The 19,190-nt window shown below is 41.7% G+C and overlaps 2 protein-coding genes and 1 long non-coding RNA gene across 3 annotated transcripts in view; all 3 read left to right on the top strand.

Moving 5' to 3' along the window:
• LOC140361561 (uncharacterized) overlaps positions 1–6,801 on the top strand; it is a 33,321-nt gene extending 26,520 nt beyond the window's left edge. Inside the window, exon 3 of the long non-coding RNA XR_011927026.1 lies at positions 6,729–6,801. This is a non-coding gene — a long non-coding RNA (uncharacterized lncRNA). The remainder of the gene's footprint in view (positions 1–6,728) is intronic.
• A 2,658-nt stretch (positions 6,802–9,459) lies between these two features.
• On the top strand, positions 9,460–12,094 carry LOC140361990 (uncharacterized). Its single transcript, XM_072447962.1, has 2 exons — positions 9,460–9,619; positions 10,254–12,094. Exon 2 carries the CDS (start codon positions 10,283–10,285, stop codon positions 11,462–11,464), a length of 1,182 nt encoding a protein of 393 aa, XP_072304063.1. The 5' UTR covers positions 9,460–9,619; positions 10,254–10,282; the 3' UTR covers positions 11,465–12,094.
• Positions 12,095–12,916: 822 nt separating this feature from the next.
• LOC140361989 (uncharacterized) lies at positions 12,917–18,494 on the top strand. The gene is made up of 5 exons (XM_072447961.1): positions 12,917–13,041; positions 14,537–15,233; positions 16,640–16,834; positions 17,261–17,483; positions 17,735–18,494. The coding sequence occupies exons 2-5, from the start codon at positions 14,585–14,587 to the stop codon at positions 17,928–17,930; spliced, it is 1,263 nt and encodes a 420-aa protein (XP_072304062.1). The 5' UTR covers positions 12,917–13,041; positions 14,537–14,584; the 3' UTR covers positions 17,931–18,494.
• Positions 18,495–19,190: the final 696 nt, after the last annotated feature.

Raw genomic sequence — 19,190 nt, 5'->3', positions numbered from 1 at the left:
GTGGTTTTAGTACGCTTAAGCCGTGTTAAGTGCAATAGACTGGGAGAAAGGGAGATTGGAGTGTGTCTTGGAGACGGTGAGGAGCGTTGAGGCGGTGGCAGAGGAGGTAGAAGTAGGTCACGCACACGCCTACAGTGAGCAGCGCAGGTTAGTCGCCTTTGTGTTCAGAGACAGGGAAGGTCTGAGGGGTGGGTCGAAGTGCCGCCAGTGTCCACAAGGGGGAGACAAGTCTGCAATAAGCCAACTGAATTATACTGACTTTTCCCTTTAAAGCCTGTTATATATGTTAATTATTATTCATGGAGAAGTAAGTGATAGGATGCTGCTCATGGTGCTATATTTAGACGACGCTGCTGCAGAAGAGAACATGGAACTCATTTTTTGGACGCTTTTTGAGATTTACAGATTGTATAAACAAAATGTTAGTTTTTTGAGTTTTTGATGGCTCTTTATTTTATATATAGTTGTAAAATAATGCAATTGAGCCCTAGTCGTATCAAAAGGAAATCAAATCAAATCAAATCAATTTATTTTTGTAAGGCCCAAAATCACAACAACAGTTGCCTCTGAGGGCCACAGGGAGAAATGAATCAACAATGTCTGTGGTGGCGAGGGACGATGTCCCAGGGTCCTCTGTCCTTAGACTCTCCTTCTCGGCCAGGAAAAACTACAAAAAAAACCTCTTTGGGAAAAAAGCGTAGAAACCTGGAGGAGTTCCAGTGAAGGAGAGATCCGACTCTCACAGACGGACAGACGGACACGAGGAGACTGGAGCTGGACCCACTCTTCAGGCAGATGAGGGACCGACTGAGGCGAACTGGACCCACTCTTCAGGCAGATGAGGGACCGACTGAGGCGAACTGGACCCACTCTTCTGGCAGAAGAGGGACCGTCTGAGGCGAGCTGGACCCACTCTTCAGGCAGATGAGGGACCGTCGGAGGCGAGCTGGACCCACTCTTCAGGCAGATGAGGGACCGTCTGAGGCGAGCTGGACCCACTCTTCAGGCAGATGAGGGACCGTCTGAGGCGAACTGGAAATGGGATTCATTCTCTACCAAAATGCAGTGCGTGAATACAATAAGTTTGGTAATGTAGACATGCATTGTGGAGCCAGTGAGACAGAGTCAAACTTGTGGAAATGAAGTTGCATTTTAGCTTTATAAATCTTGCTTAATCGTCGCTCAATAGTTTAGACGTGAAGGGCATCCGACGTAAAATCAGCCTGATGCCGATAACGTGCAATTTTTATTCAATTGATTTATTGCAACAAATCAATTATTGAAATAATTACCGGTAATTGAAAATAATTTTGTAATCGAATAATCGTTTTATGCTATACACAGACTCCAGAACATGCCTCGTGCTTAGCAAAGACGTTTAATGAATTACCAAACTGACACAAGGAATGTATGCATTTAGTGACAAAAAAACGGTTTTGTTGCAGTTATACTCTATGAAGATATTTTCATCTCTTTAGCTTCATTTTGGTCAAATTCTATTCAAAATCTCATATTCATGGGCCTTTCCCACTCCAAACAACTATTAGATCAATTGAAAGAATAATCGCTTGCAGCCCTAGTTGCAATTATTGAAACAAAAAATTAAAAGAAGAAGCCAAATGACAAAAAATCTGCTGTAATGTAAGGTCAGTCATGTTTTATCCATTTACTTTGTTTAGTTCTTCTGTGCTATAACTTTCCATCAAACTTTCGGTTCAAGATAAAGTTCCACGCTCATATCTTACTCCTTCTTCAAAGTAACCGAGGTCAGTCTGAAGTCGATTCCAGTGAGGAGATCCAGCTGTTTGAAATGTATAAATGTAGGTGTAGCGTAAGTGAGCTGAATGTCTGGATGAAGAGGAGACCCCGGCGATGACCCCCGTCTGTGCTCTGCAGTGTGAGGTAGTTGGTTGTATGGTTTCGCATAATAAACAACCTGGAGATAACTGTACAACCTTCTAGCTTTCCCTGCGGAGGCACGTGCTCTTCTGTGGAAATGTCTCCATCGCGGCGGGGTAAGTACAAAGACATTTTAGACGATGCTTTGAAACTGTCAAAGTTTTCCGTGTGTCTTTTCAGTGCCTGCAACTAGCGATTCATTTAGTAGTGGACTAGTCAAACTATTATTTCGATTGTACATTAAGACTTTTAAAATACAATATCAATCAAATAAAGGTTGAAATGTGATGACTGAATGCTTCTAGATAGAGAATATTCACAAATAAAGTGTAATATTGATGAAAATCTTAACTTGTTTATATTTTTTTACATTTTGATTTAATAATGTCGCTGTCCTTGTTGTAAAAATTCTATTTGCATGTGTTTTAGAAACTGTATAGTGCGAAGCCGACTGATTCATCTTTTTAGCCCGATAAAGTCTTGAGATGTTTTTTTAAGAAAATAAATTATTGAAGCGCATATATATCTTCCAAGGCACTATCATGCAATGGTTATAAGTTAAAGTGCCGACACACAGATTCAAGGGTCATATTCATCTTATTCTTATTACACCTTATTACAACGGAACTGCCGATCTGTGGCAAAAAAAGGGAAAAGTGGGCTGGGCAGAATAAGGTGAATAGTTAAGGGGTGAATGTATTTTTGGCTTTTACACTTTAAAAAAATATATATAATCTGAAATGGGGTTGAGAAGTAAGGGAAGACATTCACCATTTATCTCACAACTCTGAGGCCAAGCATAGACTATTACACAATCATGTTTATTTTTATAAACCTCAAAACTGTTAAGTATTTCTTACTTAGCCTTTAGGAAGTTGTAGTTTTACTGTATAGCCCAATAATGTCCCTTAAAACAGTTGTTCCCAACCTTTTTTGTATCGAGTCATATAAAATATCATAGGGGACTTAAAAACTGTGGATTTATGCAGAATCTGAGTGAAGCAAAACAAAACCTAAACTAAATATATCTTTGACTTATGTTTTTTTCCAAATGTGTCACAGAATTAAACAAACCTGATTGCACGGTTCTGTTCGAGTTTGACTCCAGGCGTAACCGAGGAAGTGTGTATTCCTAGTATTGAAATGTATTGAAATGTGTATTCTGGATCAGGCAACCAAAATCCTCAGTAAATATTTTAGATGATATTAAATTTCACTTTCACTCCCTGGTAAGTGCTCTCGTACCTCCCTTTATCCCTGGTTTGGAGACACTTACTTCACCAAAACCACTATGTCCTCGCTTTACACATTTTATGTTAAAGCATTCATTTTCCCCACCTCATTAGAATGTTTGCGCTTTATTGTATACTCTAGAAACTTGATCCTTTTAAGACTTTTACAACAACAATAAAAAGGTTGACACGGAGACTCTGTGCAGTAAATATCCGAAATAGACAGTAACATTGACATCTTCATTTTTGCCCGACTTCAAACCCTCCACACCTGAATTTCTAATGCGCTGCTGCAGTTGGTCTCGGTCTAATCCAGGCATCGATGCACGCACCTTGCTCTGCAGTGCTCTTTGATTTATTTTATCTGATTCGGCCCAACGCGGTATGCGGCCAAATGTCAATAGTGAATTTCAGCTTTTCTTTGTGCAGAATTTATCTCATTATTAAGATATGTTTCTGCTAAGCCGCTGGTTTAGTGTTTAGTATCTTTATTTAGTTCTTATACTGCTGTACTACCAGAAAGTACTAGAAAAGTAACCATTTATTATATGGCTGGATATATGGATCTATTTAACAAGTGTCTGTGTGCTGACAGTTATTAATCTGCGCAGTTTAACTCATTTGTGACATTATTGCTTACAACTACATTCAAAACTATTATATTTGAATTAATAGGGAGTTGGCAACAGAGAGCAAAAGAAATGCCAGGTACATTTTCTTGTAAATCTAGCCACATTGCTTGCTGTTGACGTGTCCTAGAGCAAGACACTTTACCTTCTCTCTTATGTCTCCATACGATGGTGTCATCAGTGTGTTTTTGAATGACAATTGTCCGCAGAGGTAGACACGTGTGCTGCAGAAGCGCACACATTTTAGACTGAATTGCTCTTTTAATTGCATCGTGTATCAATGGCACGATGCACCTTGAATCCATTCCGTGCGTCTGAAGTCTTGGCTGATATTGACCCAGACTATAGCAGCAGTAGCATTATAGAGCTCTGTCTGTATTGAACTTCACCGCCTCCCCCTTTCTCGTCCCCCTCCTCCTCTCGATCAACCCCCCCCCCAACACACACACACACATTTCCCCCCACTCCCCACCCCCGTCCCCGGTGTGTCTCGCTAGTGGCTCAGCAGACACTGGGTATCCGCATTGCGTTGCAGCGCTCCAGCCGCGAGGAGGGGGAAAGGAAAAGAGCAGATATCAGCAATCTGGCCCAGCGCTGCTCTTTTCTCAGGCACACAAAGAAACGGCTGCCCTGAGCGTGAGACCAGAGGCAGACAGGCAGACCACCACCAGCCACTGTTTGAAACCGCCATACAACAGCACTGTCTGGATAGGCTTTTAATTAGCGTGCCAATTATGACAGACAGTTCACTCATTTATGTTTTCGTTCACTGAGATATGTCTGCAGAAAATTGTGAAGTGAATAAACTGTCCAAACTAATCAAGGCATACTAGGCACATTCAATCTAATAAAGAGTAATTCATATTGTCACATCAATAATCGTAGTTGTTTGTTTAACTACTTCAAATTCATTGCAGTTAATACATTTTCCTCCTCAAGTGTGCTTCAAGTTGCGACTTCCCTTTCTGACAAAACCCTCTGCATTTATCTGTGACAGTTTAATGCTTGTCCTTGATGGCATATTCTTTCAGATGCATTTTTGTTTGTCTATATTGCTTTTGATCCTGATTTTAGTCTGGAATCACGTAATCCATTGTAGCCGTCATTTTGCCCATGTTTAGTTAAAACTGCGTCATAATTTTGAGGCTCCATCTTCCTGGTTTGATCAAATTACATTTTTTGTCAAATATATCCAAACATCGCCTGCTATATTATTGATAACCTCACATTCTACATGGTTATTAAATTGCCTACATTTAAATGCAGCAGTGTTAGTTTTGATCCTTTGTAAAAGAATATCTCATCCCCCTCATTCGCTGCCTCTGTCTTTGTCGCGCGCTGCTACCTCTCCTCTCCAGATGAGTTCAAACAAACAGTCGAGTTTAGGCACACACAACAACGACACACACATACACACACACACACACACACCACGTAGACTGCAAGAGCGGGGCTAGACGGGACGTCACGCCTGGAGAGGGTGGTTCGATGGGGCTGCGAGAGAGGCGGTCGAGGGGGAGGAGGGGGGAGACTGATAATGTTGGGAAAAAAGAGCAAAGTGGAGATGCAGCGCGCTTGCATAAGTGTCTGTGCGATGTATGTAGGTGACACAGATTTATGAGTGGTGCTTCTGGAGGGGGAGAAAGGGGGAGGGCTGTCGGTACAACGCCAGAAAACGGGATCAATGCGTGTCTTTTTTTTAATGTCCGTTTTAGTTGCAATCACAGTCGCCTACCTGCTTCATGGAGAGGTAGTAGTAGTAGTAGAAGTATTGTGAGCTGATTGGTCGAGGTAGAATGGACCAGCAGCGACGAACACAGAGCTAGGGACAGCCGCCGAGAGAGGGATGAGGACACAAAAAAGGAAAGAGAGAGACAGAGGGGAAGGGAGCAGCTTTAGCGTTGGGCGGCGTGTACAAAGGCTGAAGTGATGTGGCAGGATAGGGCTGATCACGCTCGCCTTGGTCTGGATTAATTGTGGCTCGTCTCTCGGGAGAAAGCTGATCGATAACTTGCCGTAAGAGTGCCGTTTGGGTGTGTTTGCTTTCTGCACTTGTTGTTTGCATGTGCACATCGGTACAGCATAGTCCATGTACCGAAGTAAATTGCTCTGGCTAATGGTGAGTTTAGGCTGACTGACCAGGCCAGATAACAAAGCGAATCAGTCCACGTCCTCCTCCACATCTGGGTCATGTTTATGAATTGTGGCACACTTTACTTTTTACAAAGTGCCACCTCATTTTGCCTACAGCTCTTGAGTTTCGTTTTCCTCTTTGTCTGCTGCTTGAGACAAACAGCGGCTGAAACTGGGACAGAGGGAAGTATCAGAGACAAAGCTTGTGTTTGCGTCGTTGTGTGTGGCATGTTCCTCTGCATGTGTGCGCACCTGGACATTCTTGTTCTGGTGGCTGCAGTGGAGGACGAGGATGTAAATGGAGTTTGGAGCTGTTTATTGCGGATGAACTCGCCTCAGCCTCTGCAGCATTAGGCTGTGACATTTATTCTGTCTGGGGAAGAGTAAATCAGTGCTGCTCCCTTAAGGCTGAACATCTTTGTGGTGAGGCTGATTGCATAATCCTGAGCTCACACGGCCTGTAGGAAATATAAGACGACAGTGTCATCTGCTGCTTCAGGCACAGCTGTGTGTCACCACAAATACATGTGTATCTGAACTCAGTGACCGCCACAGCTTGGTGCTCACATAAGCAGCGCTCGCCTCCTTACCCTAAATCCAAATCTCAATACTGTACATTTTAGGATTAGAGTGAGGCTCGGGTGCTCTGTGTCTGCCAGCAGAGGGCATACTTTAGATTTCTCCTCAGATGTGCTCTGAAGAGCACTGGCAACATTTGCAGAGAAGACTCTGAAAGAGTCCTAAAAATGTAACGCAGCTAAACAGAGAACCTGCTGCTGACTTATATAAATGAAGTTGTAGCGTGTTGTCTAATGTGTTTGTGCTTCTTTCACAGGATGACGTTATCTGGTCCTGGTCTGCAGCCGCGTCGAGACTGAACATTTTTTGAGACTGCACCAGCGTCTTGAACAATGGTAACAAAGAAAACTGACTGGTTCGTTTATTTTATCCTCTGTTTGAAGTATAGTACATCTGTTTGTAGACACTGTATGTGAGTTGGCAGGCTTCATACTGTATTGATATATCAGTAATTGATCTTGGTCTTAATGCGTGTATGGACAGCGGCGTATTTGAATCGGTTATGACATGTTTCGGGAGCAGATTCGGGAGTCCCACCGTGTGCCTCATTGTCCCTGAGACCCTTAACCTGTGATGATGAGCTGGTCACAGGTGAGGTCCTTGGGAACACTGTCGCATGCACCACATCGAGACCATCAAAAACATCTGCGCACTGACAGGAGCGCCGTTAACCGCACAAAAGACTGTCTACATTACTTAATATGACTTTTTTTACTTAATAATGTTTTTATGTTTATCAGTATTACCATTTCAATACTTTTTTCAAGCTAACTTTTATCAGTGCAGTTAGTAAAATTGCACTCAACAAGTTACAACATATAGAAGTACTAATAAAATATAGTCAAAACTACTGAAAAATTTCCCTGCAGTATTTTGGGCGAGAGAATGACTTTGCAGACTGGTGAAATAGACGTCATGAGCGGATCTTGAGCTAAGTTTCCAGACGTCACGGCGGCACTGCGGAGCTCGAAAGGGGGCAGTACCTTCTGGCTGCCTTTGTGCCCAATAACACACGCCTCATTAATAAGACAGCCAAAGGTCGTGACCCCGAAAAACGATTCACTCAAGACTTTTTAAATCCGCTCGCAGGCGCAGAACATTATTGGATTGAGAATGACTCTTTTGGCAAGATTTTTGTAACTAATGTTTAATCAATTTAGACCAAGTATTCAAAGAGCTGTTGCATGTATAAAGTATATTTTCATTTCTATTTATTTTTGTTTTTACTTTCAATAAAATTACGCTTGACCAGACCCAGAAATTCTTCTCAGTATTTTGCATGATTTAGAGTCATTAGGATTAAGAGTCATTAGTTTGAATTCAAATGATGGGAAACCTTTTCTTGCAGATTGATATAGTGAATAAACAAAGATATTTTGGATTGATTTAAGAAGTTTTTTTCCCAGATCTTTTTCAGATTTTATTTTTTCACACTCTTGCGTGTACTGAATCTCTAAACTGTACTGCAACAACATTTTCCCTCTGTTTTTATTTGTGGCTTGAGCTTAATAAAGAGACTTGAAACCTCAGTTTGCAGATGACTTGTAAAATCGTTGACAAAGTGCCGGCTGTTTGGGTCTCTGGTGCTGTCTAGTCCCTGGCTCTGGTCCCGACTCCTTCCTCCAGTGTTTGTTCATCCCAGGACATTTGAACATTTGACAGCGATTGTGCGGGAGACGGACCCAGTCGCATTAGTATCCCGCTCGCTCCTGCTGCTGAAAAACACATTAACGGGCTGCATCAGGAGCGCTGTCTGGTAACCATGGAGAAGATCTGCGAGGGCGGGGGCACGAGGTGGGACGGGGGGAGGTGGGAGGACGATGGGGGGGAGGCGGGGGAGACAGGGGCAGTGGGTTCACCTCAGAGTCTCAGTGGACCTGCCTTTCTCAAACCACTCATTTTCACAAAATGGTCATTTACTCTGCACCACAGCCTGTTCTGTCCTTCCTTTTAATGAAGATTTGCCAGGTTTTTAAAACACTGTAAACATTAAATGTGCACACAAAAAGTTCTCCTAAAAATTGCATGGATATTTATTATGAAATCTATACCAACAATACAATATATTTGCAAAAGTCATATAATGAATATTACATACAAGTACATCAGATTCTGTTTAACCTGGGCCTTATACAATGTAGGTTTGATAACGTTACAATACAAAGCACATACATTTCAGGTTTCAATGCTTGGTGACGTTACATTGATTTACATTATTTCCTGTCGACTAACCTAACCTTAATGTAAATCTCAACCTTAATCTTACACATATCTTAACTTTAAATCATGCTGTTGATCTAATAATAAAGGACATGCGTGCCTGAATTTATATACAGTGTCTAGACCCCACAAAGTGATAAATGCCTGCCCACTACTTAAATATATTACACAATCCTCACAAGTACAAGGATCAGATTTATAATCTCAGTTCTGTGCAGGACATTTGTTGCTCTTTCTATTGAGACAATGTTTTCAGAGATCTTAAGCCTACCAACACAATACATATGATGGGATGTGTGTGGAGTTCCCGAGAACAAGACTTCTGTGACACGCCCTGACAATGTCCCCTGCATTCTGCTCTGGTCCTGCTCTGTAGCACTCAGTGATGGATGCTCTCCGCTCAGACTCATGACTGCAGTGGAGCCTCCACAGGCCAGAGGCAGACGTCTAGAGCAGCACAGCAGCACTGCATCCTCTGCGGAGTTTCAAGGAAGAATGAGATGATTGTGTTCTCCATGTTCTGGCATGGGTTTCACTAACATTATTTTAGTTTAGTCAATAAGTGGTGCTTGTCATAATAATTGCACACCTAACTTCTTGAACAACCGTTTAATTTAAATAAGACAAAATACAAACAAATTAAACTAAATATAATAATATAGTTAACATAAAACATAAAATATAAAAAATGAAGGAATAATAGAATATATTATGATATGCACTGTGTAACAATCCAGCCGACAGGTGGCTTCCCTGTTCAGGGGAGAACTAAAGCCGCGCAGTTCTTGTTTCCATCCGGTTTCTTTTCATCACGAACAACCGGAAGTGGCTGCAAATTCAAACAATCATTTCACATTCAGAATAAACGCGATTTTTGTAATCCACACCTCTGGGATTTCATACACCAGCAATTTACGAAGCCATCCGGTAAGTATTGTTAAACATTTTACGGTAAGATATGGACTGGCGTCTTGCAGTACTTATTTAGCAAACCTCAGTTATCGCCATCTCCGTTTATTTTGGAAGCGTCTACTCCCTGAAAATATCATAGACTAATGCTTTTATTCAGCCTTATTTTTATCCTTGTAAATGCAACGTAAATACACACTAGTCGTGTAATTTCGCATAATATTTACAGATTTTTCAATCGCTTCCAAATTATTAACATTAGCTGTTAGTACAGTGTACCATTTGGTCTTCGCTTGAATGTTGTGGACATTGTACATGTGGCTGCTAGACTCCCATTCCCGCCATTAGGGGGCTGCAATCCAGAAAATAGACACCGCCCAGAATGATAACATTTTTGTGATAATACTTCCATTCATGTCCATTATATGTTAATATTTGTATGTATTTATTATAACTCTATTATACAATTGTAGGTAATTCGTTTTTAATGCAGCGTTAACAACATATTTCTGTGTAAAGTCTGATTTACAAAAAATAAATAAACCCAATAAAGTGCCTGGTGGAGTGAGACATTGACATTGCACACAAAGTAACCTCTTCATACTGTCAAACTCCTGTATATTACAATGATTAACTGTGTCTTCTCTCACAGGCGCTAAACCGCTTGTGAAAGACAGAAATATGGGGGACAACGTGACTGATCAAGGAGAAGCCTTCACTGAGGATGGAGAATTGAGTGAAGACAACTCTGAGTCTGAGATGAAGAAGTCCATAGGTCTGAAGGAGCTGCAGGTTTGTGTGACGGACATAAACCTAGTACAGCCTGATGGGACCAATGGAGCATCAGTGAAACGAGGGCGAGGGAGGCCAAAGGGCTCGGCAAATAAGTCTAGCATAAATGGAGACACTAATCCCAAGAAGAAGGGTCGTCCAAAAGGTTCCACCGTAAAGGCTGCTGCAGGAGACCTGAATGGTGGTTCAGCCAGAATATCACCAGGACGTCCCAAAAGAGCAGCAACGCGCGAGATAGACTTCAGTGAAGACGAGAGTGTTGACAGCTTTTCTCCGCCCCGAAAGAGAGGTCGACCAAAGGGATCCAAGAAGCCCAAACATGACACAGAAACGAGCAGTGACAATGACGAGGCTCAGAGTACACCTAAGAGAGGGAGAGGGAGACCATCGAAAAGTCCAGCAAAAGGAAAACGGGGAAGGCCCAAAAAAATAACCCAGGATGGAGCAAAGACACAAAAACCAGCTGCAGATGGCATGCAGCGCTCTCATAAAAGGGCAGGCCGACCGAAGGGCTCCCGAAACAAACCAGCAATCACAGTGAGAGTGGAAAGTACCAGTGGCCGCCCCTCTCGAGTTCATGTTGCGCCTGACAAACTTAAAATCTCCCTCCCCAGAAAATACCCGGGGAAGCGTGGTCGCCCAAAGAAAAGCAACAGAGGTCGACCAAGGAAGACTCCTCTGCCCCCAGAGGAGGAGCTGTACCAGCCCCGAGTGTGGAAAGCATTGGGGCGACCGCGAAAGTATCCCAAAGAGGAGCGCCCCGAGCAAGCACCTGCTCCCGAGACCCCTCGCAGGAGCCGCGGGAGACCACGGAAGTCTGAGTCTAAGAAGGGCGCTCATTTGAGAAAGCTTGACAGCGACGGGTCGCCAAAAAAGCCAGGGATTTCTCCTAAAGCTGCAAAAGAGCAAGATGGTTCCAGGAGAAAGAGAGGCCGTCCCAAAGGCTCTTTCAAAAACAAAGCCCTCAGCGACAGTTCAGAGAAAATCTCCCCTGATTCAGATCACAGCCTGGAGTCGGCACCCCCAGAAGAGGACCTTTCAAATGACAAGGACGACACAGTTGTGGAGTAAAGACTTTTGCACATTTTTAATATTGGCTCAAAGAGTAGTGTAGAGGCTCTTATCACTTAATTTTAAATGTGCTTTAGTCTTTGTTACTCTCATTGTGTAAATTTGAGGCCTTGATGATGAACGCTTTAAAAGGCCATTGTTTCATGATAGTGTTTATTTTCATATGTAGTGTCCTGTTTTAATGTTCTTAAGCTCCATGTTCAAATCATAATGAAAAAGGTGTGGATTAGAGGATGAAAATTGCATGTTTTGCCTTAGTTGCCAAAGCTTTGAATGTAATGTTTTTTATTAACCATTTTTATGTCTAATGAAAAACACAGCTCAAAAACTTTGAATTGCAGTACTGACTGTTTTCTCCTAACCATGTCTTCTTTAGGTTTTGTATTAAGGTTTGTATTTTTTACTTTGTTTTAAAATGGATGCCCTGTATTTCATTATGTCATTGTTGTATTGTTTTGTTTTCTTTTGGTACAACTAAACTATGTTTAGGACTGAGAGACTTGATTGTTTCATCCATCATGCCTCCACAGATGAATTTAAAGTGGCCATGTTTGGATTCTATAATTTGCACATGAAAAAATGACTTGTGAGATTCGATTCCTGACTTGAAATAAAATGTTAAGCTTGTCATACAGTCTACCAAATGGTTTCCTTCTACTTTTGAAGCTTTTTTATAAAAAATAAATAAAGTGTGACCCATTCATTTTATTTATACTGGGAAACTTCAATGACAAAAGTTCTCTTTTTCATGGGTACCCTGTTAAAAAAACACAACACAAATTAAACAACAAACACTAAAACATAAAACAATCAATAAAAGTAGCCAATACATAAAAACGTTAATACACACAATATGAGATACAATTATACAAAACAAGTGCATTTGCACTGTGGGTGGACCCAGTGTCTAGGTTTTCTAAAAAAGAAAATTGACATTACAATCTATAATTCTTTTTTATTCAAATCAATGTCAATACCGCAAGTTTAAATTATGTTGATAAAATCTATCGCCGGAACGTTTGTACCAGACAATAAGGAGCATCAGGCACGCGCCCTCTGCTGGTGATAACAGCGTACAGCACCTGTACTCCCAGACCTACTTGTAGTTAGAAAATGGTGAAACGAAAGTCCTAATATTTATTTAATCAATGCAGAAGAAGAACACTTATTATGGGCCTAACTCAATCTGAGTAGTCTATAGACGTATATGCTTGTTTGTCAAAAATGGCCTTTGAAGGATTTAAAAAATGCAACATATGGGCTGATACTATCATGTTGTAAATTGGCTGCAGGTTGTGATTACAGCTTTATGTAGCCTGTGTAAACACACTTTACATTTTGACCTTTCAAAAACATATCCGAGTAACTTTAAGAACGTGTTTTAGTTCCTAAAACACAAGGACAATGTGGGGAACGTGCGGACTCGTTACGTAAGGACGTTTCCGGTGCTTGGTGTACGTCAGTGGCACCTGGGCACACCTGCGGAGCCTGTCCCACAGGCGAAGCCCGACGAGACTGAAATGATCGCATGTGATCGAAGTTACGGACTTACCGTGTGACATGCGGCATAAACACAGGTATGTGTCGCGTTTTACTCTTCCCTGTGTGTTTTGTTTGACTTTGACTCGGGCAAACTGCGGTATTTATGAAGTAAATAGGCCGAGACTCGGTGCAGAGGCCTGATCTATGAGCAGGACTTTGCCAGGCGCTTTGTCCGTCTCGCTGTTGTGTCACACACGCAGTGCAAGGTTCAATACGCGCTCTCCATTTAGAAGTATTCAAGTTGAAATCTCCACAGTTGCATTGTAAACTTTATGAAGACATTTTGCACCATTTAGAGCTACGCAAAGTCAAGGTAGAAAAACAAGTGAAACTTTGTCTTGACATCTCAGAAAATAGGGTACATTAAACTAGATTTAGATTGTAAAAATATAAAATGTAGACAATTTTGGTTATAAATAGTGTGTAAAATGGTCAGTCAATGAAGTATAAACTCTCAAATACCCTTTGAAAATAAGGTTGTACAGAACTGAGCAAAAAGCTATTGTTGCGTGTTTGTTTTGCATTTCCTGTGCAAAGTAGTTTGTCCCTCGATGGCCCCGCGCCTGAAGAATGATCAGAGTTATTTACTTACATTGGGGGGAAAGACGGTCTGTAGTAAGGGCATCTGTAGTAAATCCTGATGTCTAATCCCAAAACAACTGCGCAGCAAAGCTCCACTGCCTCATTGTGTTGAGCTCTTTAAAGCTGCACTGTGTAACTTTTGTGACTGCGGGTTTGCCACCTGCTTGTCTACATTGAAATGTTGGAATTTTCCACCATGTGGCAACAAAATTATCTAAATCACTGAAAAAAGGCAGGTGACGTTCAGGCCAAGTTACAGGTCAGATCTGTGGAGAGGCGACACGGTGCAGTTGACTAAATGCAAGACAGATAAGTTTAATGCCACGCTGTAAAATTTCAGACAAATCTATAACTTCTCCATGGACAAATGTCCCCAAGTGGACAATAAAGTGTATTGTAGTGTGTAAGAAAAGGATGTGGTCTTCTCTGCTCTGAACTTTATGTTTCTTTCATCAACCAGTTTTAGATCAATGTTGTAGTGTACAAAGAACAAAAATGTATCATCTACATGTGTGTTATAGCTTAATAAATACCCATATAAAGCATGTTATGTAGCCTTGTTCCTAATATTTAAGTCTGTCACAATAACACACGATATACTGTGTATTGCTTAGGAAAATATCACAATAAACCATAATATTTAAACTACTTTATGCCACTGACACAAGGCTGGATATTCCCAGTGAACCATTTTCTAATGTACAATATACCTTAAAAAAACATGAGCAACAAAAATAAAGCTGTTGGCATGAGTCATAAAAGACAGTTATTCCACATTCCACAGCTCAAATCTTATCATTCTAGAAAAAAATACAACGCTCTCTACTAATGCAAAGAAAAGGTACACGTGAATCATGATCGCTCTTGACCTAAAACAATGTAGTAGATCTAGTAGCTAATTATTGAGCGATTGTGTTACTTGTTGCCTATTTGTCTACTTTGCCACAGATTCTCCACCGGAAAACTATAGATGCTGAAGAATCATTTGAATCAAACATGTCTGACTCAAAGCCCGAGGAGGTGAGGCCCGCACCTGTCGCAGAGCATCAAACTGAAAGAAGAGAAAAGTTGGAGGGCATGAAACCAATCGACACTGTTGAAAAGGACGTCGAGGACAATTGTGAAGAACAAGAGGAGGAAGAGGGTGTGTGTGCCGCCATGGAGCCGTGCACCCTGCCGTGGCCTGGCGACAGGAAACCCCAGATGGATCAAGACGAGGGCAACTGGTCTGAGAAATGCACCTCTGAGCCTGAAGATGGCGACACCGGGATCAGCGGCAGCCAGGACATTTTGGAACAGCAGAGCCATGGAGAAGAGGATGGCATCGGGAACAAGGCCAAATGGAGAGAGAGCATGCCAGAGGGCGAGAGGTGGAGGAGCGACGAACTCCGACTCAACGGCGATAAAGGCGGAGGCTCCCTGGCTGATGATGAAGAGGAGGAGGAGGAGGAGGACTGGGGGGCAGAGAAAGAGGGGCCCGGGTTCTCCCCACAGGTCACCATAGTCCGGATGTCCAGTAAAGATCTGCAGGAGGAGGAACAGCGGCCACTGTTCCAGGAGGCACAGGGCTACGGCGAGTATTATCCTCCAGAGCATTCGGTGCAGTACCACGAGCAGCCACAACACAACGACGACGACAAGATCTGTGAGTAACGTCCGGGCGGAGCTGGTGGTGGAGTTTCAATGGTCATTATTACTATTATGGCTGCGGTCCATCACTGAAGCGGTGTTAGTGACAAAACATTGAGAATTACCGATGAAGTGTAGGCTCAAGTTTGATTTGAATTACCTTATTTTCCGAACTATGAGTTGCACTTTTTTTCATAGTTTTGGCCTGAGTGCGACTTATACTTATGTACTTATACTCCGGAGCGACTTATATGTGATATTATTTGTTATTTTCACACTTGCAACTGCATTTCATACTCCAGTGTGACTTATATATGTTTTTTTCTTCTCTATTATGCATTTTTTGGCTGGTGCAACTTATAGTCTGGAAAATACGAGGACCACATCGATTTGGTATATACAAATTGCAAGACTGCTTGCAAGATATTTTGTCTCAAGTGAACATTAAGCAACTGACTGAAAATATTGAGTCACAAACAGATGCAGATTATGTTCACCGCGGCCGACTAAAAGCACAAACACAAACGGGTTGAGTGAACGAGCTCCCCACCGCGCCTCAGGGAAAGTAACGAATAACAAAACCCACTGCCTTATGTTACTGTAACGAGTAGAACTTTCCAGTAATTGTACTTTTTTGAGTAGATGTTGTGTTTGCAATTGAGTCAGATGTTAGTACGTACTTGTAATTATTATGTAACACTTAAAAACCACGTGAGTGCAACTGTCTCACTGCTTTATCTTCTTTTCACAGTAACAAACACTCAAAACGACACTGCATCCTCTTCTGTGATTGGACAGAGCTCAGAGAATGTGTAAAAAACAACAAAAAACATTTATGATAATATTTTCCTTAATGAAGCAGACAATGATTATCTCGTCATCGTGGTGAAGATGGTTCCGATTTAGACTGACAAAAGTCATACAGATCTGTAAACTATGCAGCATAAATAATGTGATCGATTCGATTGATAAATGAGTCCATCCACTCCTCAGTCTCACTAAAAGCCTCGTCCCATTGATCGACTCCTTTTCACAAAGCTCTTCTCTCTGATCCTGCTCTTAATTTGGCACAAGGAAGCAAAAGCTCATGAATCATGGGTTGATTTTCTGGTTACAATCATTTCCTCTTTAGTTTTCTGACCCATTTTTTAGAGCTAATATTGTTTTGAATCAATCACTTGGAGCTGTTTATGTTGAATGAGATGTAATTAGTCGAGTACAAGAATGCCTTTATTACACAGTGGTCTGGGTGACTCGCACTCTCACCTCACAGCATGAAGGTTGCGGGTTCGACTTCAGGGCCAGACCGGACACTTTTAAAGCTGATGTTTGTCAAATGCTCTGAACAGAATAAACGAGAGAGTCATTCTTTATTATTTTGCTTGCACCGGCCTTTTAAACGTCACTCTTGTCCCTCCTCAGACCTGTGCGAGGACGTCTGTGGGGAGAAGCTGAAGCTGGTCCTGTCGACTGTGGCCGGGGCGCTTCTGTTCCCGCTGCTGGTGTGGGGCGGGTACGAACTGCTGCCCTTCGAGTCTCCGGTGCTCGTGAGCGCCCCCCTCAGGGTGGTCTACACTCTGCGCTGCTCCATGTTTGCCATGATTCCCATCATTCTTGGTGAGAATGTTTTGAAAGTTCAGTTAGAACAAGTTGTAGGTAGTGTGTTTTTGGAGGGATCCATGCACGTTTGAGTTGTTTTTACACTCCTGCTTTCAAGACGCCATTGCCCCAAAAAATAAGATTTCCCCTACCCGTAGACACGCACACTTCTCTTAACACTCAGATTTTTTTCTTACTGAGTGATACACATGGGATTCTGCAGTGTCACGTAGCCATTTTAGTTCAAAAGAAAGTAAAATAATCTGCAGCTCTCTGTTGTCGGCATGTAAATCTAAAAATGATTATCCATGGGGTGTTGCTATAGCAGGTAAAAGCATAATATGTCTTCTTTAAATGTACTACCGGTGTTTAAATAATCTAAAAGGGAGCACATATCCTTGATGCTTCTACACACTTGGCCTGACCTTTAACCTCTGTGAGCAGGCGTGCTGGTGCAGGGCGTGGCACGGCTGCGGTACAGCTCGCTGCGCCCGCTGTACGAGGGCCGACTGGAGACGAGGCAAGTGGCTGTCCACGCACACTTCGTCAGCGAGTCTGTGGGTCTGTTCCTCTTCTACTTCGTGCAGCTCGCCGTCATGGCAACCTACGTGAGCCAAAACCTGGTCAAACTGGTGCCGCTGCTCACCATCATCTTTGCTTTTGGGAGGCAAGTACACAAATTCTCCATGCATGAGTACACAAATGCAAATATGTATTAATATACAAAATGTTTAACGATTATACATCTTCTTTTAAACAATATCAGGACAGATTTTTGTTCCTAAATGAAGAGGTACAAGCCTTCAAATAATTATAATTTTAAAAATGTATAAAAGACTGAATGACCGGCTTCACCCTTTGACAAATGTATGTATATACTTGTGTTTTGATCCTAAATGAGGCTCTTTCCTGTGGCAGGCTGATCTACTGGCTGTGCCTGTCGCTCCGCAGCAGTATCCGAGGCTTTGGCTTCAGTTTCTCCTTCGCTCCTGTGCTGCTGATGCTCGGGCTGAACCTGTACTACGTGTGCTCGTCTCCAGGGCAAGGCGCCGTGTTCGACCTGGGGCCGCCGCCGACCGAGGCCCCGCCCAAACAGCGCTGGTGGCAAGGCTGAAAACTCTCCAATGAGAAATGTTATTATAAAAGACGAGACACAAGTTTGTGTCACTACCATTTTATACCATTTAAATTCATAATCCAACGCCAAAGTCCATTTACCAGTAGGTTTATATCTTTGGTATTCATCTTTAATCTCCAAGAATGAAAGAAAGAGCTTTCTGTAAATAAAATTATTTAATTTTATGGAATTGTATGTATATTGTAAAAACACTGAGTGGTTTAATGAATTTTGTATTAAGGGATTGTGTTTGGAGAAGCTGACGAGGGCCACATAGATTCTGTAAAATTATGAATTTATAACTTTTTGGTGTGACCGACTTTTACTTTGTTCTATATACATCATTTTAATGCCACACACTAATACTCCATATAAAATCTGTGCTTATTTCACAGTAAAAACCTGTTTTCTTCTCTTTCGCTCCCGTCTCCTCCTGACCTGATGCCTTCACTGCTGGGAAACTTAAGCTCTATGTGTCTCATACAAAGACCTTTCAGTTGTATTTTGCATTGTGGGCTGGTTTTATGATGATTTTAGCCTGTACAAACTGTCAGAGATTTCACATAAGTTTACTTGTATTTTGTTAAAAATGTAAAAATCCATCAAATGCTGTAAAATCTTTCACTGATCATTATTTTGTTTACAGCAGTAAAGTACTCAAGCCTTGGAGATTTTGTAGGCTCTTTTGTATAAAAGGTACAAAAGAAATATATATTTTGGGCCTGTAATAAAGTTTTGTTTCTAAATAACAATGTTGTTGATTGAGTCTGAAGTATAATATTACCACTAAAGTGCGGTCAATAACATCTCATAGCTCCTGTTCTAATAGCACTATTTTCCAGTTTCTTACAGGGAGGGAAATCCAAACATCAAAATGGGATCTCAAATAGTGTAACAAACCTGATGCATTGGAAAGTCTGACACAAACGCACAAATTGTTGAAAATATTTGTGTAGATTTTGATAATGTCCTTATTCAGTGACCAATGAACAATGGATCTGTGTAATTTCTCAACTTAAACATTAAACAACATTATTAGAGCCCAAGCACAAATGCATTTCATATTGTGAATTATCAGTTTTTTTCATTTTGAGAGATCTGCAGCCAATTCTCTGTCACTGGTTTGGCATTCAGAGGAATAACTGTGGCCATGTTTTGTGTTTAAAGATTAGACATCTGATTAAAAGTCTAATTTTGTTCATTCATTCGAGTCGTCTCATTTATGTTCAGGAACAAAAGTTTGATTGGAGTTGATTT

Source organism: Eucyclogobius newberryi, unplaced genomic scaffold (genome assembly GCF_026437365.1).
Source record: "Eucyclogobius newberryi isolate DKJ021-1_F unplaced genomic scaffold, fEucNew1.0.hap1 SCAF_16, whole genome shotgun sequence".
Lineage (NCBI taxonomy): Eukaryota > Metazoa > Chordata > Actinopteri > Gobiiformes > Gobiidae > Eucyclogobius > Eucyclogobius newberryi.
The sequence above is the reverse complement of the archived record's forward strand: the minus strand, read 5'-3'. Positions and strand labels throughout refer to the sequence as shown.